This window comes from Haliaeetus leucocephalus, unplaced genomic scaffold, assembly GCF_000737465.1.
Source record: "Haliaeetus leucocephalus isolate CR32 unplaced genomic scaffold, Haliaeetus_leucocephalus-4.0 Scaffold848, whole genome shotgun sequence".
Taxonomy (NCBI): Eukaryota; Metazoa; Chordata; class Aves; order Accipitriformes; family Accipitridae; genus Haliaeetus; species Haliaeetus leucocephalus.
The window spans coordinates 13,989,095-14,014,293 of NW_010973284.1; the positions used below are offsets into that span (position 1 = coordinate 13,989,095).

Sequence of the window (25,199 nt, forward strand, 5' to 3'; positions counted from 1 at the left end):
TAGAAATTAAGTCTTAAAATCAGTAAGAATTGTAAGTATTTTCTACATTCCTTTGGTTGGTAATACTTTCCATCATTTCCTGAGGATTCTCACAAACAAGTATTTATCTGAGCAATGGCTTTGGCAGGTCATACTCAATGTCCTACTAAATTGCAAAGAAGCTGTTTGCGTCAGAACTTAGGGGGTCCCGCACCGTGGCTCACACAGCCAGGGGTACAGGATGTACCTCACTTGCTTTATGGAACAGAGGCACTAGACCTCAGAAGGTGATGAGCCTGTCATACTGTTCATAAAACAGGAAGTACTTCCACAACTTGCTATCCTACCTCAGACAGCACTGCAAAAAAATTTAAGAGATTAAAAAAAAAAATAAAAAAATCCAAGCCCAAGGACTTGCCCTGCAGCAGTAAGGTGCTGGCAGTTCACAGCCACTGGCAATAACAACATCTCACAATCACAAGAGATGCACAACTCGCACTCTCAGACAAAAGCCCTTGGAAGGATGTACTGCCCAACATATTTGTATGCCCCATCAGGGCAACACACATGGGAACACATTATATGACTAATTATCCACTAACATAGCATTAATTATCTGCTTTTCCTAGGTTCACATCTCTAACTTAAGATTTCCATAAGTACTGGCAGAAGGTAGAGCAGTAAGGAAAATACAATTCTTTTTCAGACATGCTGGATTTTGGTCCTGTTTACTAGGGAACTGTTTGATTTAGAAAGAGCCATTCCAGAAAGCTACCAGTAAAATAGCAGCAAATACAGACAACATTAGCATCTTGCACATAACAAAGTCAAGACTGCACTCTGTATGGGCCAAGAAAGTCTGCCAGCAATCAGTTAATGCTCATCACTTTTGCAGTCTGCAGAAGAGCACTTGGATTATCCAGGGCCCTGGAGCATACACTAGAAGACTAACATTGACCCCAACAAGTTCCACACACAAACCCTAGGAAGAAAGTTGACTCTTCTGTCCTGAGTGGAAGACAGTAATCCTCTGTTCTAGATCACGCAATTAACATCTGTTTGATGAAAAAAACAGTTAGAGAAAATCTTTGCTAACGGTGTGAAAACTTGGTTATTGGTAGCAATTTATTTTTATCCACAAGCGTAGTGACAGCTGAGGCCGCAGCAAGGCATTGCTCAGACCAGGATGCGGAGAAGATTCTCTGTCCCAAAGACATTTCAGCAAGAGAAGCATTAAAATTTGCAGAGCCTGGATGCACAGAAATACTGACATGAAAGCCATCTCTTCTAGACATCTAGCTGCAGGCCTAACCAAGACAAAATGGCATTAATTTCCAACAAAAAAGTACTCATTGTCAGGAAGGCAAATACTAGGCAGGAAAGATTTGAACACCAGCACATCCTTCCAGACTTCAGTCACCACTGCTCTTACCTGATGGCCAGAAATGCTGCTGGAGAAGCTGCAGTTACTAACCTCTCTTCTTTAAAGATCCCAGAGGACGGGCAGAGAATGAAGACAGACTTGTTAAAAAAGTGTTTCTCAACCTACCAAAAAAGGTGTGAATCCAGTACTGATTTTTCATACTCTTCAGTTTCTCAGAAGGGAGGGAAGAAAAAAAAAACCACAACAAAAAACCCCAACCACGCAAAACAGGAAAGCTGACACTCACCTTACTCATACAAGGGCAGCATTTCAAATTGCCTCTGCCATTTGAAACATTAACAAGCCAGAACTTGTGGAGTCCACCATCAGTAGTTAAGAACACATCAAGACCAAGTCCTAGCCAACACACTGACTGAAATGAACACCATCTGCTACAGACAGTTTTTTTTAGGGAGCAGACAGCCCCATTCAGACAAAGTGGAGCATCTAATATAATAGTCCACCCGGTCCAGGGGCAGTCAACACCACTGAAAGTTTTCAGAAGCACCTGGTAACACCTATGCAGTACTATACTGGAAGTGCTTTAGAGCTACAGAGAGTGCTCTGTTCTCATTGAAAAAAGTTTATAAAGATCAACGGGGAAAAAATACGGTCCTTTACAGGTGACCATCCCAGAAACACCTAGAAAATCACCTGAGCAAACTAACTGCCAGACTCAGTTGTTACACATTTTCTTCCAATTAACATGTGCTTGAAATACAAGTAATTAGGCAAGTCAACTCCATGGCATTGTTTTTTGCCTGAATTTGTCCTGCAAGTTATGGCAACACAACAGTCAGTGCACATCAAATATTGTGGGTATAATATAAAAGACTCACAGCCAAAAAAAGGTAACAAACTGCTTTTTAGTGAAGCTGTTAAAGACTATGATCTATAGATGGTTTGTGTTAAAATGATATACAAGAGGGAGAACAATTATTTTGCACTTTTGTGCAGCTTTGTAGTTTGAAATAAATTTGTTTCAAGGAAATGAGTTGTGCCAAATAGATATTACAGGCTGAATGCATCACTTTAAGTGAAAAACTCCTCCCTTCTTGACTACCTTTTATTTAATCCTTTTTAACATGGAATTATTTTTTAAAAGTTATTTTCATATAATTCTTTTTCTTATTAACAACAGTTGATTCAGGGTCACTTTCCTTCCTCCTAGAGGTGATTAGCAAACAGAGCTCCCACAACACTCAAGGATCAGCCTTTTTTAATGTCATAGAACTTGGGGTAAGAATACAGGGTTTTTCACAGGTCTCCTCCAGATGCAGCTTCTGGGCTCTCCTCCTGGTCAGCCAGCTGATATCACACTAGCAGCTTTTCTTCCCCCAACACCTTAATTAGGTAAGATTAGTCTGTTCACAATGAGGCAGGTCCAGATAGTGAGTTTCACTGCAATTTGGAGAATTCTTCTTCTCCATACAGCTATGCTTTCTTTGCATATATTAGTGGTGAATTTCAGCTGTAATCATCAATTAATAAGTATCAAGTTGTCATCACTCTGTTGTCTGCAAAAGAAAAAAATTCACAATTTTTCATTCAGCAAGAAATGCAATAGGAAGCATCTATCCATACAAAACCAACTGAGTTTTGATCCTTCTGTTCTGTGCTCTCCCATTTCAGCCTACAGCTCCGAAACCTGCACCAGGACAATCAAGCAGAAAGTGCTATAGTAGCAAAAGCTCTAGATTTTCCCTCCAGCTACCTGGCTTGTGCATTCAATAGTCTGCAGCATATTACAGTAAAGCATATTTACTATGCTCAAGCAGACAAAAAAATCATATCCTGCACAATGACTTGGATGTGAAACGTGAAGCTGTACCTGGCTAGAGTTCTTATTAACTAGCTGGCTTTCAAGTGTTCACAGCAGCTGCTGGGATACTTGCCCATCATCATCTCACATGCTCCTTTTTGGCTATGAGGTTTCCGTCTGCCAGAGTACATCAAAAGTATAACGTTGCATTTCACAAAAGCCTCAGTATGTAAGTAGACAAGTATCCTACTGATAAAATAGGATTTGTTATACCAGTTGGGATTGAGTAAGTGTTCACATTCAGCTCTATTCCTTCTCCCGTAGCCTGGCTTCCTTGCATGGTGCCCACAACCATTCTGTGCACAAGCATGAATTCTTCCGGACTGCCTAGGGACAGTGACAAGATCCCTCCTCCCTCAATCAGGGATTCAGGGGTGTGTTACATTTCCTTGGAAAGAGAGTTCAAAGAATTGACTTCCAGACCAGCAAGCACCAGGTGAGATGTTCATCTCTCACCAACACCAGCTTGAAAAGGACCGCTGCTAAGACTTCCAAAGGCTTGAGTCTGGCAGCAACCAGACATTTACAAGCATGTTTCCAATATTCTGACAGATGGTATCAAACCAGTTTGCCTCAGACACATCATAGCTTTGGGAGTAAGTACTGGTCCCTGGCTGAATCCTTTTGCTTTCTGCTACTACTCCCAGCCTAGTGGAAAAGCTTTTTAGAAACAGAAGACTTGCAAAACCCTAAGCAGCAAAGACTTAGTTTGCTCCTGACTTCTTGGCAGCTCCATGTTATACTCTGCAGTCCTCCCATCAACTTCCACGTTTCTGCATGGTAGTTTTTGCATGAGTGAAACACTTAAACCATGCATTTAAGCTCAGATTTGCCATCCCTGCAGCATCAGCATTCTAAAGATCTAACACTAAGTAAAGCACAAGAGGAACAAGAGTGTCCAAATACTCCACAGGCTGAATTCTGGATGCTCCAGCATTTGTGAAACAGCACCTTGCAATGAGAAGCTAACTGCTGTACTTCCGAGAAAAACACTCATTAAAAACACCCTACTGACCTCCTACAGCAGCAGATGAATGGCATGGAAGTCTGTTCTTTTCTGTAACGAACACTGCCATGGTCTTTTAGAAATTCATGTAGATCTGTTACTGGAAACCCACTTTGTTGGTATTTCTGAAAGAGAAAGCATTTTATTTAAAACATGTGAGAAATTACTGGGCCTGAAGTGTTCTAAAATTTCTTCTAGAGTGTGATAGCCAAAACCAGAGTATTTGGTTCATTTGTTCCATATTGCTGTAGGAAGGGGGGGAAAAAAAAAAAGGGAACGCCATCCTAGAACCACCACACATGTAGATAATGGAACAAAGCAATCTAAGTGACACAAAATTCATATTGTTCACAGATTCTCTTACATTTTGTTTGCTGTCCATAAGACCAAGCAAGTGATCTCAAGTCATACTGACATTGATTCTCTCTTGTTCACATCAGCTGCTGTGCTCACTGCAAGTGCTTTAAGCTAGTTTTCCCTAGGAACCCCAATGCTGGATTTGGAAGGCCCCAACGTGGATATTCAGCATTGCCATTCTGAAGAAATGCTCTGCACAACACCAGTTCAGGACTCTGAAACAGCTCCCCATTGATCCGCATGAAGAGCTCAGAGGGAAGAGTAACAGTAAAACACTGTTTCGCAGGTCAGACCACCCAATAAACTCAGAAGCACAGACAGTTAAGTTGTATTTTCAGATGCTTAGAAAGCGGAGCTCTTGCTTGGTCTGGAAGCTGTGATTCATGTCAGACTAGCCTTATTCTGCTGGCCTGTTTATCTGACACTACGACAAGAAAGGGACGAGAGCTAAAGAGCATGATCCACATTGCCTTCGCATCGGAGCACAAAGGGGAGATAGCACTAGAGGACAAGAACAAAAGGTAATTACCAAAAACTTCGTTTCACTTTCAGCCAGTTTATACTGGAAATGGATGGCGCAATTTTAACTTGAGCGAGAAGTAGTGGGTCTTTCAGAAGACATTTCCTTTTAACCACAAATTTCCGAGCAGCACATTAAGCTCTAAACTCATTTAGGTGTCCAGGCTTGCTATCTGCTTGGCCCTTGCCACACTCCTGCCAGGGGATATTCTCCAAGATGTCAGCAAACCCTTCCTGACCTTAGCTTCTGGTGCCACGAGAGCAAACATTCACTCCAAACAAGACTCACCAGGCTCTGTGTAATTATACTTAAAAATTAATTCTTTCCACTTCTGTTTCCATTAGCTATTACCTTTTTGAAGCCAGGTGAAGCAGCAGAAGATACAAAGCAGGGGGACACACACAGGATGATTTTCCAAACCAATTATTGTTTAGTCATTTGGATAACTGCCCAGTCATCCTCCCAATTTCACAACAGACTAGGCTAAAAGATTTTAATAGTCTCACCAGTCATCGTAACTAATGCTAGATAGTAAGGTGTTAAGTGATTAACAAGAACGAACACAAAACCAATTAGAAGTGTAACAGAAAACAAGTGGTTTACCTTTATGGTGTCATAGGAGTCGGTAATGAGTGCAATAAAAAGGCTGAGGATCATGTATATAAACAGACTAATGAAGGAGTACAGATATAACCGACTGAACACCCACACCAGCGTGCTCTTCTGCTGGATTTGAGCAAATGTTGCAAACATATCATCACCGTTGACCAAAGAAAACAGACACTCAGCCACCGTGTTCAGATCTTCAAACTAGAAAATAAGGAGTACAAATTATTTCTAGAATGTGAAGATCAATCATCCAGATTAAAGGGAAAGTGAAAAGTATTACAAAAACAAAATTTTTTTTTTTTTTTAGAGTTTTACTCATAGCAGAAGAAAAAAGCCAACCCAGTCAAACAAATGCTACCATGCTTTCTTTCCTGTATGTTCAGGCCAAAACATACATGTCAGTAATAGAACCATGTAGAAATATAATCTTGGCTAAGCATTATATGTTGACATCAGAAATAAGAAGATTTATTATCAAGAAATAAATTTGTGATGCTCAACAGGCAAAAGAGTCAGTAACTGACCACCACAGAAAGTTTAAGTTACTGAATTTTAAGCAATTTTAGACCTGCAGGAAAATATCATTCCATTCATCAAAGCACAGATAAAGTGATTTCATAGAATCTATACAGTGAATCAGTGGTGGTATGCTGGGAACAGAATCCACATCCTCTGGTTTCCCAGCTCTGCAGCACTGCTGGAATATGGGTAATTAATCAATATTGTATTAAGGAGTTAGAGATAGCATATAGCCTTCAGAGCCCAAATGGTCTAAATTAGATTTGTCTTGAGATAACATCATCTGTCATTCAGAAAGCCCTCTCTGAGCTGTAGGTGCAAGCTACAGCTGTATTGTGAAGCTACTGAAGCACACCCTGGACAAAACCATGGTTTCATTTCAAGGACATTCTCTTGAATTCCCAACTCCATTTCCCCAAGCTGGAACGTGCCCTGAGGCTAAATTCCACTCAGCCACCAGGTAAACACACTTCCCTCTTTTGCTCCGCCCCTCCAAATAACTGGATTTGTTAACTATACTTTATTGGACAATATGAATTAATGCACAATGTTTTAATGTAGCTATTATCAATGAAGTAACATGACCACACTCACTTGAATTGCAGTTCTATATTGAAAATGAGATGTCAAGAGGCATATGCTTGTAAGGAGAACACACTGTTGCACAGGAACAGCAAGTCTGGTTTTACCTACGACTGACTTTTTTATTGTTTGGTTTTTTTGTTTTTCTTTTGTTTGTTTGTTTGTTTTTTTAATTTTTAAAGCCAGGCTCTCCTGTGTACCTGCACAGCAGGGAAGACACTTCCCATTTCTACGCGCACCGCCGGAGCCCTGGGCTCTGCCTGCGCTGCGCAGCGCAGTGCCACACTGCCTTCCGCCGGGTTACTGGGGAACTGTCAGAAACAGGGCACCCGCACACAGCTACAGCTCTTTCCCTGACATTGATCTGTGATATTTAGCAAGAGGAAACGTTTTCATAGATAAGCATTTTATTGACTACACTTCCTTTTGCTCAGATAATTAATGTACTTGCTGCGGGGAAGTTACAACAGTATTTATGCTGAGCCTCTGGTACGGCAGAGGATCCCACAGCATCCAGCATCCCACAGAGAAATGTATTGTCACCAACTTAAAACACGTGCAGGCTGAATATCTACATTTCCTCAAAGGAGGAAACTACATCATGTTAAAGGAATCGGAGCTCTGGGGGCACAAGAAGCTGAAGCAAGCACTGCAGCATGTGTTGCTGTTACAATAAATACCGTGTGTAACGAGAGATCAGGAATGATAAATCATACATTTGTTACTCATTAATGGACATCTAGAATTTATCACAACAGGAATCTGCCTTTTTTCAAACTGTCACCAAGTATCCACCAAGAAAAAAAACAAACAAGCTTTACAGTTGTTTTTGCTTGTGTTTTGGAATATACAAAGCCTTACTCCTGTACCAAGGTTTCAGACAAGATGACATACCAGGCACACACTTTGATATCAACCTTAAAAAACCCCATCTCCCCAAAACTAAAAACAAACAAAAAAACCCCACAACATACCCCCACCCAGGAAGCAAAGTAAACAAGACAAGCATTCATCCACCCCTTTATGAGTCAAGATTTAGGAGCTGAAGTTACATGGCACAGGAAAGATTTGGAAAAACAAAGTCAGAGCCAAGGAGATTCCCAGAAATGGTAACGGTGAACTAGTTAGTGCCTCTTCAACCCAATTGAACTGGAATTGCCAGAAGAGGGCGAAAGAGATATAGACCAATGCACGTCTGGTCTCCAGCCAGACATTGCCTGTATAAACCATCCACTCATCACAAACACAGCCTTGTGTTGGAGATTACATTGAGTTCAAGCACACAGTGAAAGCAAGAATACAGTTATTTCGTTAAAAGGAGCAGGTGCAGGAGGTACACCTGGAAGGAGAAACATTCCCATGTTCTTCATGTTACAGCTTTTAAACAGAAACATGAATTTAAGACCCATTTCTGTCGTTATAGCTAGGAGCTATACACACACACACACATATTCACATATCATTAGACCAGAAAAGGAGTAATACTGCTGACATACCTTTTCATGATAAGGTCCCAGGACAATCCAACCACAGAAAGTATAACCAAGATAAATCATCCCAGCACAACAACAAAACCTTAGCACTTTGGGCAATGATGCCTGCATAGTTAAAATGAGCACCTACGAGTCAAGGTGGAAGAAAGGAGAAGGGGAAAAAAGCCACAAGTTAGAGAGACCTAAATGTATCTCTCTATATATATAAATATATTGTTAAATATTTGATTCCTGCCTTACATTGTAGGTTTGAAAATATCCCAGGTATCTGATGACTCCAACCCAGACAAACAAAGTTGATGTTCCAAGTAAAATGCTGCAGACATCATAACTTGTGAGGTTCTGAGGGATCCAAACAGAGCAGGTGGTCAAGTTACAAAGCAGTAGGTATGTCAGCTGGACAGCTATTTAAGTTCCAGCAGTTCAAACAAAGCAGGGCAGTCCAATATTGAAAGGATGTTGCTACATCCAAAAATCAGCCCAAAGTGAACTGCAGTTATTTACTGAGATCACTCAAATGCAATAGTGCTGCAAACAAAAGCACATCTGCACTGATACTCTTGAAGTTTTGTATGAAGTCTGGAAGAACTAAAGCCCTTACTTTGGTTACAACACAGTTTTGAAATTAGATTGAATAGCTCCAGATTTTTATTTAAAAAAAGGTTAATATATGCTATTGTTAAGCAAACAAGCTCTCATTTGCTATTTAGAAAAACATGAGCCATCATTTGAACGAAAAGTGAGCCTCAGGACTATAGCCCTTTCCATGCTGCATGCATTTACATCTCTGAAAAGGTTGCCAGCTGTTCGGAGCCTGAACATCATTTTTACTACCAGTGAAGTTTATAACGAACTCTACTTGCATTTTACTTTAGCAGGCTAGAACCGGTTGCAATAAGCACGAGATATCCATCTACCTCAAGATTTCCTATCCTCATCCCCCCACCTCGCCATCCAGCTGGAGGTTCTCAAGTGCTTCCTCTGAAGGCCACTCTGGGCATCTGCCCTTTAAGCCTTAGTACACATGAAGCAGGAACAGCACCCTGTTTTTCCCAGAACACAAAGTTTTGTGAACACATGAATTGTTGACATACAGCTCTGTTGAAGAAAAACCAAACAAACCAAACAAACCAAAAAATCCCCCTGGAGAGCTGCCAGCTGGACAGAACACATTGATTTCAGCACACTCAGACGAGGAGGTCAAGGACTAGCAGGTGACACTGTGCCTGTAGTTTGGACAGGCCAGGAAAGCAAGCTGTAACAGTCATGTTTCCAGTCCCACAAGCCATAAAGACCCCTGTTTTATCCAAGGGGATGACTCTTGGTTTCCCTGTACAATACGTACTACTACTTCTTACAGAAATAACACCACAAGTTTTTTTGTTTTGGTTGGGTTTTTTATCCTGTTACGAACTGCCTACCTACAGGTCCTACAGCAGGGATTAGGGGTCTTAGCACTGTGGAAATAAGATGTTTAAATAGCTTACATGGTCTTACTGAAAGACTTCGGGGGAAAAGGGAGTGAAACCAGTTATTAGTCGAACTAGCACTAGGAAATGAAGAAATAAGAACTAGCAAAAGTAAACAAGATGACTAGTGACTATGATAGCTCACTTTCATTTGTCCCCAAGTTAAAACACATTACACATGGTTGTAACAAGACTAATATTTTAATCTGAAGTACTAAACTCTCACCTTGGCTTTTATTTCCATTTTTAGGATTGACCCAATGATTGTCATCACATCACTGATAATTACCAGGACATACCATCCATTTATGAACTCCAGGCGATCAGCGTGACAGACATGACGCTTATATTTCTCCAAGAAGAAGTTCACAAATCTCTATTGACAAGCATTTAGATGTTTAGTTACAGGTCACCTTAGATGAAAAATATGTACAGATGCCCCAGTAGTGCAGCAATGCTCAGGTTTCACGTACTCCCTTTTCCTATAGTATTTGCTGGAAGAATAGCTTAAAACTCCTTTTCAATAGTAACAGAAATGAATAGGAAAAAAATTAAGATTGGTTTAGGCCAGTGAAAACCAACTTTCCACAGAACAGCTGACTTTATAACCAAGACCCACTAGCCTAACCATGGCTTGTTATCTCCTTTTTAGCCCTCTTCACAAAAGTTTCTATCCACCTCCAACAGAGCAAGGCCGTCCAACTAATGGAATTACAAAAAGAATTAATAACTCAAATACAACAATAAGGCAAGAGCTCTCATTTCCAATAGAGCCCCCAATATCACTTCCCACACCCAACACTGCTTATCTGCTTTCAACTGCTTTTTGCTCATGAATAAATGCCAACGTCCCTATTCCTGACAGCAGTTTGACAATGCCTTTGCTGAATTGCATCCTCTTCACCCTTGTCTTGTTTACAAGCTACAAAAAGGATATATTGAACAAGATAAACAAGCACCTGTGCTTTCATATCCTACCTATCCTGAACTCTTTTTCCAACTCTCATAAGCCACATGCTTGCAAAGTTTGTATCAATTAATGGTTATAAGCTGGCACATCTCAGGGCCCAGCTTGTGTTTCTGCACCAGTATTTGGACCAGAGGAGCTGAGTCTGCTTACATGAAGCTCTGCAAGCAGCTTGAGATGAAGTTGGATAGGGCTAGTCTCAGTCTGCAAAGGAGGGTGAGCGGGGAAGAAGGTGACAGCAAATGGTGATCAGGGATTGTGGAGGGAAGAGGAAAGAAGAACTGAAAAAGGGTGGTTCCAGCCCCAGAAAGACCAAAATCCCCAGCCAGAGTTACACTATATGCTATGCTTTATATTTTCTCCAGTTAGAGCTGGCTTTGAGGGACATTTGATAAAGCATTAATTTATGACAAGGCCTCTATGGGAATTCTACTCTGAAGCCAGGGAAGGAAGAATTAACGTTCTGAAGCAAGATGTGTTAGCTGTTAGCAGCAGAAAGACTCAGAAGTCTTTTTTTGCATAAAATCCTGGACAAAATTAAGTCCTGGACAAAAAAAAGTCTCCTTCTTTTGCCCTTGAGAAATACAACTAAATACTTCATATTACAGCACTATACAAACAGAAGTAAAACCCATTCAGCTAGCAACTGTTCACCACAGACATCTACACATCCTTTCTAGAGGCAGAGATAACAGTAAGAGAGCAACATCCTGCAACAGATTTACTACTCGATGTTTCAAAACATATCACTTCACAAGACTAGCAGCAAACAAGACAGAGACAAAATAAGCATTAAGATTATGAGCACTGTACTTACCTTTTGTAGTCTTAAGGCAAGAACAATGGATCGTGTGCAGAGGATGAGAGAAGCAAAGCAACTTAAAATGACAAATCCATCAAAGACTAGAATATACTGAGTGTTTTTCTGGAGAACTGTGAAGAGTCAAGGAAAGGAAGTAGAGTTAGTCTTTTCCCTTCTCTTTGAGCACAAATTGTTACAAAATGTCACATTTTTTGCATTTAAAACACTCTCACCCCATAAATACATGGGTTGTAAGAAATATTCTTCCTGCAAGCACATCTTGAGCACAACTGACCACAGAATTACATCAAGACAGCTATGAAGATTCGGCTACAAGAATGAAAATCATGTTCAAGTTGTTCAAAATAAAACAAAAAATGGGTATATTAATACAGCCTTCCCCTTTTTCCACTAAGCTTACCTGTCCATCTGTGCTCCAACACTGTTACAACTACACGGGGTACAAGAAATGCAAACTTTGGCCTGTATCAACGCCATTAAACTAAAAACCAAACAGAAAATCCTACCTTATTTCTCATTCTCTGACCTGCAATCAGAAACTTGTTTGACTTTCTGTACTATATTCTTTTCATCCACAGGTTTAGAAGCCATCATGTGAACCCAGATCAGGTGTTTTCCTTTGCTTACTCATATCAATTGTCTCTATCTTTTTCACAACATAGATTTTAACTATATGAAATATAGGCAAACACTAATTTTTAATTGTTGCAACAGCACTTCAGCTCACCTTCATTACAGAATTATGAATGCTCCCTCAGCTGGTTATTACATGCAAAATAAACTACTCAAGAACAGCTAGCTGAAAGACAGCCACACGAAATTATTGTATATAGATGCAAGCCAAAGCACTTTGTGGTTATTCAGAATGTACTATAAGAAGCCACTTTAATATCAGTACAACATAGTATTATCAGAGGAAAGCTGGCTTTGCTTAGGCAAAAGGGAGGCCATTTGACATACTTGTTAATTGAGATCCTATATAGCACACTGAAAACTATTACTCCACTACAGTCCTTTACAGCAAGTCAACACATGGGAGAAGCAGTTGCACAGTGCTCAGTCACAGCTACTGTTCCTCTGAAGGAGCCTTTAGTGCACATTCCTTAGCTGTCAGACCAAGCCTTAATGCTAGAAATACAAGGCAGATGCCACCCTTTGCTCATGCACATCATTAAATCTAACAGCAGTGGCAAAAAACCCCAAAATCTCTACTTTCAGAAATAGTATGCTTCAATTGGAGAAAAGAAAATTTGAAAGCTGTAGAAGGTTTGAGTTCGGAATTCACCATTGTTAGCGGATTAAATTATTTGAGTAATCTCAGAGCAGCAGAATAATTAAAATCTATAGAAGAAACATTCATCCTCCTTCCAGATCGATCTTGCTGCTAAACACACACTGTTCTAGAGAGATGCCCATGTCATCTCACCTGAACACCCTCACAGGAAGGAATTATTTCCCAGCTCTTAATTACAAAGACATAAGTTGCATTAGGCAAGGGTTTGTGGCTTTTTTTGTCTTGTTTTAAGGGCAGGAGGGAGTTGAACAGGACGGGGGATGTCTTGCTGGACAGAGTGTCACAGAGCAGGGGAAGTGACGGGAGATGCGTAACACTGCTATCATGCAAACACACATGCACCATACTTACCAGAGCTAAATATGTGCCAGTCTTTGCATTCTTGAATATCAGTGTCACTATCAAAATAGATTTTGATTTTTCCACTGTGTGCTCTATTATTGAAAGTTATCTGGAAACACAGAAATATATCAGAAACAAGACTAGCAAAATCTCATTCCAGAAAACAAATCCTGCTAAGTGCTTTGACATAGTATGCATTAATATTTGTTGGTCAGGTAAGCTTTAAGCAAGCTGTCACCATAAATGGTGGTGTAGACAGAATTTGAGAGCATGTCATGTATTGCATAAAAAGCAGTATTCCAAGAAGCCAAACTTCAAGTTTAACCTTTACAAGAATAACAATTACTTATGTCCTTCTCAGGTTATGAAGTTACCAGCTGGAATATGTTACAAAACAACATTGTCCCATGGCAACACCATTTCAGCAGCCTTTGGGAAGGGGGACTAAGGGCTAGGACATGCTCAACTGCTTCTCCCTTGCAATCTAGGTATGAAGATGATGCCTACCCCATAGCTTAAGCTCTTGTGATATATACAGTGTTGGAAGTGCTATACCCCATATTCACTTACAGTATTTTGAAATGCATAGCAGTCAGGCAATTCACGGGCATGGATTGTCTGTAGAGCAATGCCTTTCAGCTTGAAGAAGATTTCAACCTGTATAAGCCTGGATGTTTTAAAAAGTGTATAAATATCTTTAGATACACATTAAAAAAATACACACATACACAAACTGCACAAGTCAGAATCTACCATATTCATACGAAAGAACAAGTTGAAATAAAAACAACAACAACAACAACAAAAATCCCCCCCACCACTTTACCTGTAAAATTCAAGACTGAAAAAAGAGGAGTTCAGCTTCAGTTCAGCATTCTTACCAGCTAGCTCCTGTGGCTTTAAAAAGATACATTCTGGAAAGAGAAGAGGAAAAGCTGTCATCTTAAAAGCTTCACATAGAAAGCAGCATAAAACTGAGATAAATCAGGTTGAATGACCAGTCCTAATCAGGCAAAATGTTAATTTTGAACAAACCTATGCATTCAGAGGCCCAGCTAGTGGGATCAGAAGCAGGTCTGTGTACTAACTCTTGAGCAGCTAGCAGCCAGGACTCAGCTCTGAGAGGCAGCAAGGACACCCACCCACTGAAGGTACAGACTGACCAGCATCCAGAAGTCTGTACTTGAACCTTCTGCATGGAAGGGAGGGAGAGGGGAAAAAAAATCCAAAAACAAGCCTCTCCCCCGCCCTCCCCCCAAAAAAAAACCCAAAACCCAACAACTACAAAGACCTGCACAACTCACACAACCCACTAATGACAGAAGTTGAAAAGAGCTTCATAGAGTCTACAAAGCTGTCATTTCTAGGTAGGTACTAAAAACCAAGAGGGAAATAGGCAAAAGGCATGGTAATGTTCCTGTGATTGCCATGCAAAAACCTATTGGTTTTAAGCTTTACTGATTTAGCATTAGAATGTAAGTACTCCACAACAAGACTTTTTTAGTACAACAGTACCATACCTGTTTCAGTTGAAACATCTATGTTCAGTGTATCATTGGAAGTAAGCATTGTGCCTTTCTTGTACTGTTGTTTACAGATTTTTAAACCTGATCCTTCATGTTCATAACCAAGTGTCCCCAGGGATATGTTCTTTAATTGCCTGTACTAGTTTAAAAACAAAACAGAAGCAGAAGTTAGAGATGGCTGTCTTTTTTGCATTAGATAGTAACTTGCAGTCTCAAAGTTATGTGTATCAATGTCTTTTTACATTAAAAAAAAAAAACATCTCTACTTTCACAAAATCTGTAAATTGAGAGTAGGTATCTCACGGGAAGCTGAGGGCTGCTGGCCACTAATTAGTAGTGATTGGCATCCTGGTGACACAGTGACTGAGAGCCCCGTACCTACTGGGCTGCCTGCAAATGACTACCCGTGTGCCAGACGGCAAGCCAGCAGACAGCTTTTAATTAGATGCCTGGCAGTTACTTTAATGCAGTATTGCTACTAATCACACACACTCCAGGGATATCTTACGTATTCATCTCATGAAGGTGTTAGTTTTCACACCACTTGAAACTTGATTGCTTTACGTACAATCCAAGTCACAGTTCTCATCAAATCCACCCCAAGAGCAAAACCAAAGCTGTTCCCTGTGCGACTACAGAAAAGGGAAGCCACACGTTCACTAAATAACCAGCAACCAAGGAACATACAGAGTTTGGGCAGCCTCCAAAAGTAATTTAACCTGCCTGCTTTACACCAACACAGAAGCAACTGAAAACAGGCCTGTGAGGAAAGTACTTTCTTTTTCCACTTACTCTAAATACAGCACTCTTCATATGTAAGACAGGCTTGAAAGCAAGGACTAGAAGTGGAAGCAAATAAAGCTATGCCAAGCCAAGCATTGTCCACGCATGGATCAGCCCTGAGCACCACCAAAGAACTCCATTCAAGGCCAGTCCTCTCCTGACTTGCCTTCCGCACATCCTCAGTGTCTGCTGGAAGCAAGATATATCTCTGATCCCTCGAGTCACACCTTCCAGTCCTGCACAAGCCAGGCAAACCCCTGTGGTTCTTGGCTCCTCAACAGCTGAGGAGATCAACGACTAACCATGAAGACAGCTGCCTGCCAGCTCAGCTTAGCACCCGCTAGCATTGTCCAAGAGAAGCCAGACAGACCCACAGCTCTTTGAGGAAGAAAGCATAAATAGTAATTCATTAGTTTTTATCATTACCTCACCTAGCAAAAGAGCTCGGGGCAGCGTACAGCACTGGTCTGCTCTGAAGAAAGCTTTTAGCTTCCCAGGAGGCCTGAAGTAAATAAACGTGGGAAGTCAGACAAGGCTTCCCATTCCTTAAAAAAACCTGTTCAGCTGGCTTTGATACAGATTAGAACCTTTTCCCCTTAAACATGGATTTTGTTATTATGCATCATTCAGTGTCACCCTATTTCCTCCTTCCCATGGGCATTATGGCCACTAGTCCATCTTGTGGGGTACAAAATCCCAGCAGTTGTTAACAGCCACATGCTCCATGTCCAAAAGGAACTCCGAAAGGAACTACCACATTTTCATCCAAAGCTCTGCCTCGCAGTGCCACTTCGAGTCCTCACAGCTGAGCTTGCAACAAGTTTAGACAGCCCAGGAGAAAAGCACAGCCTCCATACCCTGTCAGAACATTATCTTAACTCAGATTAAACTAAGGAAGCCAAGTCTGACTAAGGCAGGTCAAGTGAGTGGAAACAGTAGTTAGTCACAACCCCACATCCCTCCAAGGACACCTCCAGATCACTGCATCTAACAGCCGTTGCTCCGTCCACGTGTGCTTTCAGGCTCTGCCCTCCTGACAGCATAACACGTGGCTCTGGGTTACTCCCATGCCACTTTCAATCAACGCTATGAAACAGTAAAAGCAAAATTCATGTTTACACATTTCTAAGCAGCCTCAGACAGAGCAGCCAGCAGAACATCCTGGTCCTAGAGACTCTGCCACAGGGCAGGCTACAAGCGTTAACAACTCTGCACTGCTTCTTCGTAATAGAAACTTCCACACTGGACCCAGGAGAGGAGTAAGGAAGAGCTGTGTACTCTTCCAAGTGGAAAAAGTGTGTTTTCAGTATTTTTGTTGTTGGTTTGTTTGGGGTTTTTTCGGAGTGTGAAAATATCCCAGTGGTACCCTACACAAAGCCTAAAATTTAGTTTTTACAACTCCAGTTTTACTGTGCACTATTACCATCTTCTGTAATATTATATCCTTCTGCTTGCCCCACCCCTGCAGCCCCCCCCTCCCCACCCCAACCACACATTTCAGATTAAAACTCTGAACGAAACACCAAAACCTATGGCTTCTAGCTGCCCATCTCGAAATAAGAAAAGCCTTGCTTTTAGCTTAGGAGTCACCTGGCTTGGCTCTTCCTAGAAGGCATCCTTTAAAAAAAACCAACCAAACAAAAGAAACCCAAAAAAGCAACACCAGTCATAATGTTCACCTGGAGGCACTTTTTGAAGTCTTACATGTGATAAAAAGCCTCAGCAACTCCATATGACACTAAAGAACCCAGACTAAGATCTCCTTAAAGGATATGTCTACATTTATACAACATAGACATTTTATGAAGAGACCTTTTTCTGATGCCTGCATCACACATTGGCTCATTCTTGAGGATATAAAGCTAGTATTTCTCTACTGTCTTCTATCTGGACTTCAACTCAGCCTTAGTGCCTACAAAAGAAGGAAAGTGAGACAAAGCAAGCAAGGAAGAAAAAAAGCAGTTTATAGCAGAAGTAGTGGCAATATTGAGTTCAAAGGAAGACTGAGAAAGTGTCAACACTCATTAAACATACCCGGAGCGAGAATCTTGGCCTTGTCCAGCACAGCAGAGACCGCACATTTGATCTGTTGACAGCTCTGCTGCAGCTTAGAGGAGATGGCAGAGGAGCAGCAAGCCCCCACGTGAGTGTGTGTTTAAGGAGATATAGCCTTCACACCACTGCGACTCCCAGATGCCTGCTGGGCATAACTGACAGCAGCAAAACTGCTTTAAGCCAAGCTTCAGAGATGATGTCCCAAGGTTAGCGAAAATGAAAGGTGGTTTAAAGCCACTTTCCATTCATCCAGCGTGAAATGTTTCTGGGCTTATCATCATCCCCAAAACCACAAAAGCAGTTTCATTTTCCACACACACACACTCTTTCACCTCAAGACTTCTGAATGTATTTAATATTAATACAAAAATATTTACTGAATTTTCTTCCTAGATTTATTCACTTTCCTCCCACGATTGTAAAGGGACTGTTCTTTAAAATACCATCCCTAACAAGGGCGAGTGCCGCTACGTTCCTGGAAGTACCGTATTCCCCATTTTGAGGCCTCTGGCACTCACTACAAAGCTGCAATTCAGTATAGCTGTAAGCACAAATTTTTTGAATACCATGCATAGGTATATTCAGGCCCATAGCTCTTCAAAGTAAGACCTAAACAAAGGTTCCAGTTCACGCAAGATGACTGATTTTCAAACATTCTGGATTTCAGTACTACACAACACCCAAGTAAAATTTTGGTTTAGATTCATCTCCAAGACAAAAATGCAGACATCTACACACGAACTTCAGGACACCCCACCTACGCTGATTTGCTCAAATATCAAAACTGAAATCCAAGAATGGAGACAGAAAACCAGAAACTTAGCAGAAGTTTATAGCTATAGCTTCAGCTTTAACACAGTTCATTATAAGCACACACACTTACCTGATTAATAACATAAAAAATGCTATCATAAGCATCCTGTTGTGTATATATACTGCAGCTGTAGTCATCTTCATCAACTCCAGAATAGCCTTTCAGGAATAGGTGTTTAAAAGCAATAGTGTTTTCCTCTTTGAACGAGACCACCAACTGGTTACTCAAACCAAAAAAAATAAGCTGACAAGAAAAAGAACAAATTTGAATTTTGAATACTGGTCAAGCAGCAACATTTTGGAAACAGCTTTGAATTATAATAAATACAGAACAGAAAGGAGCCTGTTGCTGTAACCCTGCCACAATAGGAGCAAAGAATCTGTTAACTAATGCCATAAAACCACTAAATTCAAGGTTACCACATGCAGGGTAAGAGAAACAGAAATCTTAAGTCTCCTACTGATTCCAAAACTTACATTGCAGCAACTAAACAGACAGCTGATAACTGCCACCTTTCACACACGTTGGACCACCAACTCTAACTAGAATTTGCCAAAACTTTTGTTGAGGATGCAAATGGCGGAAGAGCTAACCTAACAGCACAGCCTGCTACCCCAGAAATGTCCTGCTTTGCTATGGGACGAATTCCTACACCTTCTTCCTACCTCTGGCATGGCACAGGATTAGAGCAAACCTACTGGGGACCCCCCAGCAACAAAAAGCATCACCTACCTGACCCAGGTACTGGTTAAAGAGGCTATGTTAAGAAGCAGCAGACAGTAGAGTTACTACTCAGTATTTGTGTTGCCCTATCATATGGATGCTCCCATTCCCACCAAGGAAAACATATAAATGGAGCCTAGAAGCTGAAAAATCAAGCAACAAGAGTTTCTTCACAGGCTTAGCAGCGGGAGGATATCCCAAGCCCTAAATAGCTAACCCTTCATCCTAGGTTTAAACTGCTAACTAACAGCAAATGTGAAACTGTCTCATTACTGCGTGGAGTTTCCAAGCCCCACAAGAAACTGGCAGAAGTACAGAAGAAGCAAGAGTCAGAAACTGCAAGCAAAAGAAGTGTGAACTTAGAAATCCCCCAAAGCAAACAGGTAGGCTCCACTAACATCCAAATTCCTTCATTCAAAACAATAGAAAGCACACCCATTTTTCCCCCCCTTCACTGGAATACCTCATCTTTTGTCCTAGAAAGTAATTGCCTAGATCTGGGCCAGGCTAAAAGAATACATGCAGCAGGACTATTTAGTGCAAGGCTCTTTGGTTGTACAGCAAAGTCACAGCCAGGACAAAGAAAAGGGGATGTCAGCTCTGCCAGTTATGTAGTCTTCAGATTAAGAACTGAATCTTCAAACTTTTAGCTGAGTTTTAAATCAACTATTTATATCTTCAGTTGACTGCAAAAAAATCACTAACTGAATGCTACAAATAAATCTGCAGCACACTAACTAGTATCTCTTAAAAAAAAAAAAAAAATCAGGGATCTTCCAGCTGCAATACAGAGAAATAAAACATACTTAGCAGAGTTTCCTTGGGGGACTCTGTAGGGGATTTCAGCACAGCGTTGGAGTAAAACTTACTCCCCACACTGGGACAGAAGCCTCTTCTGCTTTTCAGCCAGGCACAGATACCACAGCCACTATACCACACTGAAGAAGCCACAAATGTCATGACTAAGAGGCTGGCATCAGGCAGAAGCAACTAGAAAGCTGCTTAACTTATTCCTAGGTTTTCCTTCAAGGGTCTTGCCCTCACTCTGAAATACAGACATGCTTGTTGAACCTGTCCATCCATTTACTATTAGCTCACATTTGAGACCTCCCTGCAGAGCAGCAACACATTTTCCTTCAGAAACTCTATTTCCTTTTCTTGTTGACTACCTGCCTGGCATCTGAGCAAGACCCAGGGCTGGCAAAAACAAAATCTTAAGCAGCAGCCCAGAAAATCTTGTGGCCTTTGAAAGTCAAGCAGCGGAGCACCCTTTCTGCTCACAAAGGATAGCAGGAGACTGGGACAGCAGATGGAAGAATGACACGTTCAGTGATTCCCCCAAGAATTTGTCAGTAGGTTAGGATGGGTTGGAAGTACTGAACCTTTTCAGAGCCATCTGAAGTCGTATTTTGTCTCATTACTGGCACACAAAGGTTACTGCCCTGTCTCCAAAGAGAGGGCAATAACCCACATCTGAGGTGCAGCTGTCAGTAAAGAAAGGTGGGACACCCCTTCCTCTTCACTTACACCGTGCTCGCACTGCCAGCCCCCCGCCGCCCCTAATACGCTCCCTGTTCTCAGCAGCTCTGTCACTACGGGTCGCAACCGTGCCAGCGCTAGCGTAGAGAGCTTATTGTAGCTCGTCTGGCCTCGACAGACCGACCCCCGCTCCCCGCTGCAGGCAGGGCCCTGCCAGGACCCCAGCGCAGCACGGCAGCAGCGGCCAGACCCTCTGCCAAGCGGGCCGGAGAGCCTGCCGCAGCTTCCCAGCCGGAGATGAGAGGCAAGAGTGGTCAACAGAACACGGGGGCACGTAGGCTGGGGTCACGCTTCATTCTAGCGGGCAAGTCAAACACAGACCTGGAATGCTGCAACTCGGCATGGTTTTAGAGTTGTAAATGTAGCTGTACTTGCAGCGTCAGATGTCAGAGTCCTGCATTTCAAAGGTCCAGAAAAATCACTTCCACTTTTACATGTGTCCCGTCTTGCTTCCCTCGACCTCCAGCCACCATTTCTTAGTAGTCTGTAAATTAACCAACTGCAGGGTGATACCAGTGCAGTTTAAAAACCACCCTCCTCTTTGGCTCTACCTATCTAGGTACCCCACTGTCTGACATGCATCGCGCGATGGCAGAAGCAAGGGGCACGTCCCAGTCCTGTAACCCAGTCGTTCCCATCACCACCTGAGACTGCAGCATTTTCACACTGCACATGTACATTTCAAGTTACTGACTAGATTTCAAGAAATACCACTTTTGAAACAGTCAGTGAAACCATGATCTATGAACATAACAGGAAGCAGAACACAGAGCGGTACTGTGGCAGCAAGCCTGAAGACAGTGTTGGATTTCACGGGAAGAGTAATTTGCTTTAAAGTGTTATCTTAAAAACAGCAAAATACCTGGTCAAATACTGCCCCAAAATCTCCAGAAGGCTTTTGTAATTTAGTTTACGTTATTCTTCCCCCTCAACACACCTTTCACGGTATTTTTTTCTTCCTGGACTGAATCAGGAAGTTCAAGTCAGTAACAAATATCCAGGGATGGCAAAGGCCCAGAACCACAGACCTGCTTCTCCTGCACATCACTGGTACACTTTCTAAGAGTAAAGACAGGGGAGGGATTACCTGTGTAGTAACCATAAGTATCTTCAAAATCTGCAAAGCCAGTTTCCATGGTATTTGACGTCTTGCTCTGTATTTTTCACATGGGTTCATGAAGTAAAACTTCAAATCTTCTTTCAGAACCGCCTCTTTTAGATCTAAATCTGACTGAGCCATCACATTTCTGCCATAAATAATACGTTAATTAGAAACCAACAGAATACTTCGGCAGCCAATTTCCTCATATTGCAGTTTCACCTCAGATCACCACGTGACATAATAGGTCTGTAACAGTTTTCTGGTTTTTTTGGTTTTTTTTTTACAGCAAAATGCAAGAAATATTTCCCTATGATCACATCATTAAAAGTAACTTAATCACATGAGATCATCAAAACCCAACATTTACACAACTATTTATCAGAGAATAGGCATTAAATAAGAGAATCTGTAATAGTAATAGCAAGTCTACATTTATCCCTTTCTTAAAACTAAATAATTGAAATAAAAAGAGATGACTGTTAACACATTTCTCTGAAAAACCCACATTCTACCACCAGAAAAAGGTGTCTTAAAGACTAAACAACCAGAGCAGGCTTCACAGCACACTTCTGTTATGAACATGCAGCTTTAAGGGCTGAACTCATAGGCATTTATTTATTTTAATATCCAGGCATGTAAAATTCAGAGGAACAAGCACAGAGGACTGTTGTTGTCGGTGTCTTAAACCGCTCTAAGTTTCTTCCTCTCAACTGAACAGGACATTGAAAACCTTCCCTTTCTCCTAATCTTTTTAGCCCTGTTTTCCAGTACCGTAACCGTCAGAACTTCCCTACTTCACACAAAGAACAGAACCAAACTTATGATTTTTTTTTACTCTGAGCATGTGTTAAGGTAGAGCAATCATATCCGAAACTGGCTACATAAGCTGATTATCAGTCCCATTTACCATCCCAAAAATTACTCCCCATGTTCTGAATTTTATAATTTGATAATATAATTGAATTTTCTCTCAAGGTCAAAACCAAAAGCATAATTTCCTAGTTTTCAGATACATTCTTACTTCTTTTGTCCTCACCTGTCTGAAGTGTACAGGTATTTAAGCCCAAACTGTAGACCATAAAGCACATTTGATTTGCTAGCACCAGCTATCTCATAAGAAAAGAAATGGGAGTTAAAAAACACAGTGAAGTTGGCACTGTGGTGTTTCCTCCTGAGAGGAAGTGAAGAAAAAAAAAAACATCTTTTTTTACATCAGAAGGTCAAAGGTTATCTTTATTACACAGCCTTAAATCAGTCATTCATGAAGATGGTAGGAGGTAGGCTGATCGTGGTTTTGAGACAGGAAAAACACAAGAAGGTTTTTAAGAAAAAGAAACTGTGGAGTACATCCCTATTGAAATTTGTAATAAAAACATACCGGACTAGTTTTAATAATGTTTACGATACAAAAACTTTGAAAAATTTAAACACATCTGACAGAAAAGCATATGATAATTATAGCTGTGAGTATTGTCTAAGGAAACAGGTACATATGTACTTCAATCTTGCACTGACACCCAAAGACATCACTACTCCTGTACCAGTTTCTCTTGAACGGGCATCAGCATTTGTGTGAGAACACAATGAACAAGACCAAACACAGAGTAAAAGTCATAGGAGTAGGTGGGAAAGAAAGAGGAAACAGAGCAGGTTTAAGCTGGAGCTGGTCAAGACTCAAAGCATGAAGGCATGACATACAAACCACTCCAGAACTTCAGCAAAATCCTCCCCTAAGCTTCCAGTAAAAGCATATCTGAAGTGACAGATCTTCAAAATCAAACGGCAAACCTTGTAAGAAGCATTGTTTCCTTTGATATTCAAATACATACCAAGGAAGACATAGTGTTTTTTCCAAAGTTGTCTTTCAAGCCCCTACAGCTATTATAAAAACTTCATGTTGAGCAGTAACAATACTTTCACTTTTACACAACGCTCACTTAAATCCACTGGCTAGGGATTATTTTCACTGATGCCTTTAGCTTCCTTTATTAATTAGCTGTAGAAATTGTGAGCAGGAAATTCAGCTGAGGAAAGCAACATACATTTTCAGCTTAAGAAGAAGAGATGAGATTCAAGCCTGTATCACTGTTGGGCTTTGTCTTCCAATAAAGAGGAGGTGTTCTCTGGTGTAATACTCAAGAATTAATTCATTTGGCAATAGGTGAAATACAGCAACTGTTTTCTAATCTATTCATTTCTAGAACAGATTCAAAATAACATCCAAATAAACTGCATTAAATCTGCAGAACTAGAACCTTCAACCAAAGCATTAAAAAAAAGTTTAAAAGCTGAGTGATTAATAGTGACTTACCACCTTTAAAACAAACCATCTAATTCTACCAAATTTTATTAGCCTAATAATCTAAAAAAATCCAAACAAAGCACCTAGCTCCAGACAGAGTAACAGAACAATTCAGTTCAGACACAGTAGTGTAACTAACACAGCTCAACAGGTTTCCATGGTATGTTTTGTACAGCACTGACACAAGCAAGTTTTGTGAATAAGGACTAACTCTACTATGTATGTTTAAATGCATATCTAAGTGTCATTAAGTGTTGTGTGTCACAAATAATAATTGTTACTAATTCAATTCTAAAAGCTGCATTAGGATAGGCACCATCCCAGCGCTACACCTGGTAGGACAATCTGTTGTTTGGATAGTGTTTTGCAGTGAGGCACTTTAAAGCTCAGTGTTCTATTTAAGAAAGAGGTTCCAACAGTAACGACTACCATTTACAGCTACCTACCTATGAAATAAGCATTTAATATGTAGCTCTTCACCTAGCAGGAAAAGCACCACTAAATCAAGTAGCTAAAAAGCTACAGAGCACAGACTCACTTTTTTTTTTTTTTAATGAGTAATTCACTACAGGAGCAACACTAACACTGTCCGTCAGAGATCCGTATCAGGAACATTTATCTACTCGAGCTCTACATCCCGAATCAACGAGATTGATGGGGGGAAGGGGGGGAGGGGGTCGCAGAGAAGAAAGAAGGGGGGGATCACTGAGTTGGCTTCTAGGTATCAGACTGGGCAAGCCCAGCTTCGCCTTCATGATCTTAGCTACTAAGTTCACAGCTCGCCCAGGGGAGGGCATCGCCCGGCACTTCTCAAGAAAGGGAGCTCCAAGAAACTGAGAAAAACCCTCCTTTCCCAGAGCTGCCATCGCTACGAACCGCTGAGCTGCTGCAGGCGGAGCGGCAACCCTTCCAAAAGCAGCCAGAGCAAGGGGCACACGCAGCACACTCCGCAGCTCCTCTTCGTGACCGCGGCCCGCCGCCAACGTGACACGCGGGGAAGTTCTGCAGCGGCGGGACAGCAGGACAAAGCACCCGCGAGAGGGAAGGCGGAGGGGACCTACCTTGCGCACGGGTTTAAAACACCAGTTCGGAGTAGCCCCTCCGCCCGCCCGTCCGCCCGCTGCGCCGGTGCCGGAGGGCGGCAGCAGCA

General features: G+C 41.4%; 1 protein-coding gene across 2 annotated transcripts; it reads right to left on the minus strand.

Annotated features, from left to right (window-relative positions):
• Window positions 1-2,341: 2,341 nt before the first annotated feature.
• MCOLN2 (mucolipin 2) lies at window positions 2,342-25,199 on the minus strand. Of its 2 annotated transcripts, XM_010582574.1 has the most exons (14): window positions 25,111-25,199; window positions 21,733-21,892; window positions 18,453-18,626; window positions 14,726-14,870; window positions 14,032-14,119; window positions 13,776-13,872; window positions 13,215-13,314; window positions 11,564-11,679; window positions 10,006-10,155; window positions 8,551-8,652; window positions 8,314-8,436; window positions 5,711-5,917; window positions 4,240-4,355; window positions 2,342-2,919 (listed from the first exon to the last, which is right to left on the minus strand). In XM_010582574.1, exons 2-14 carry the CDS (start codon window positions 21,883-21,885, stop codon window positions 2,883-2,885), a joined length of 1,608 nt encoding a protein of 535 aa, XP_010580876.1. In that variant the 5' UTR covers window positions 21,886-21,892; window positions 25,111-25,199; the 3' UTR covers window positions 2,342-2,882. The 2 variants fall into 2 exon arrangements, with proteins under 2 accessions (XP_010580876.1, XP_010580878.1); XM_010582576.1 differs by lacking the exons at window positions 21,733-21,892; window positions 25,111-25,199 and having other exon boundaries at window positions 14,726-14,865; window positions 18,453-18,523.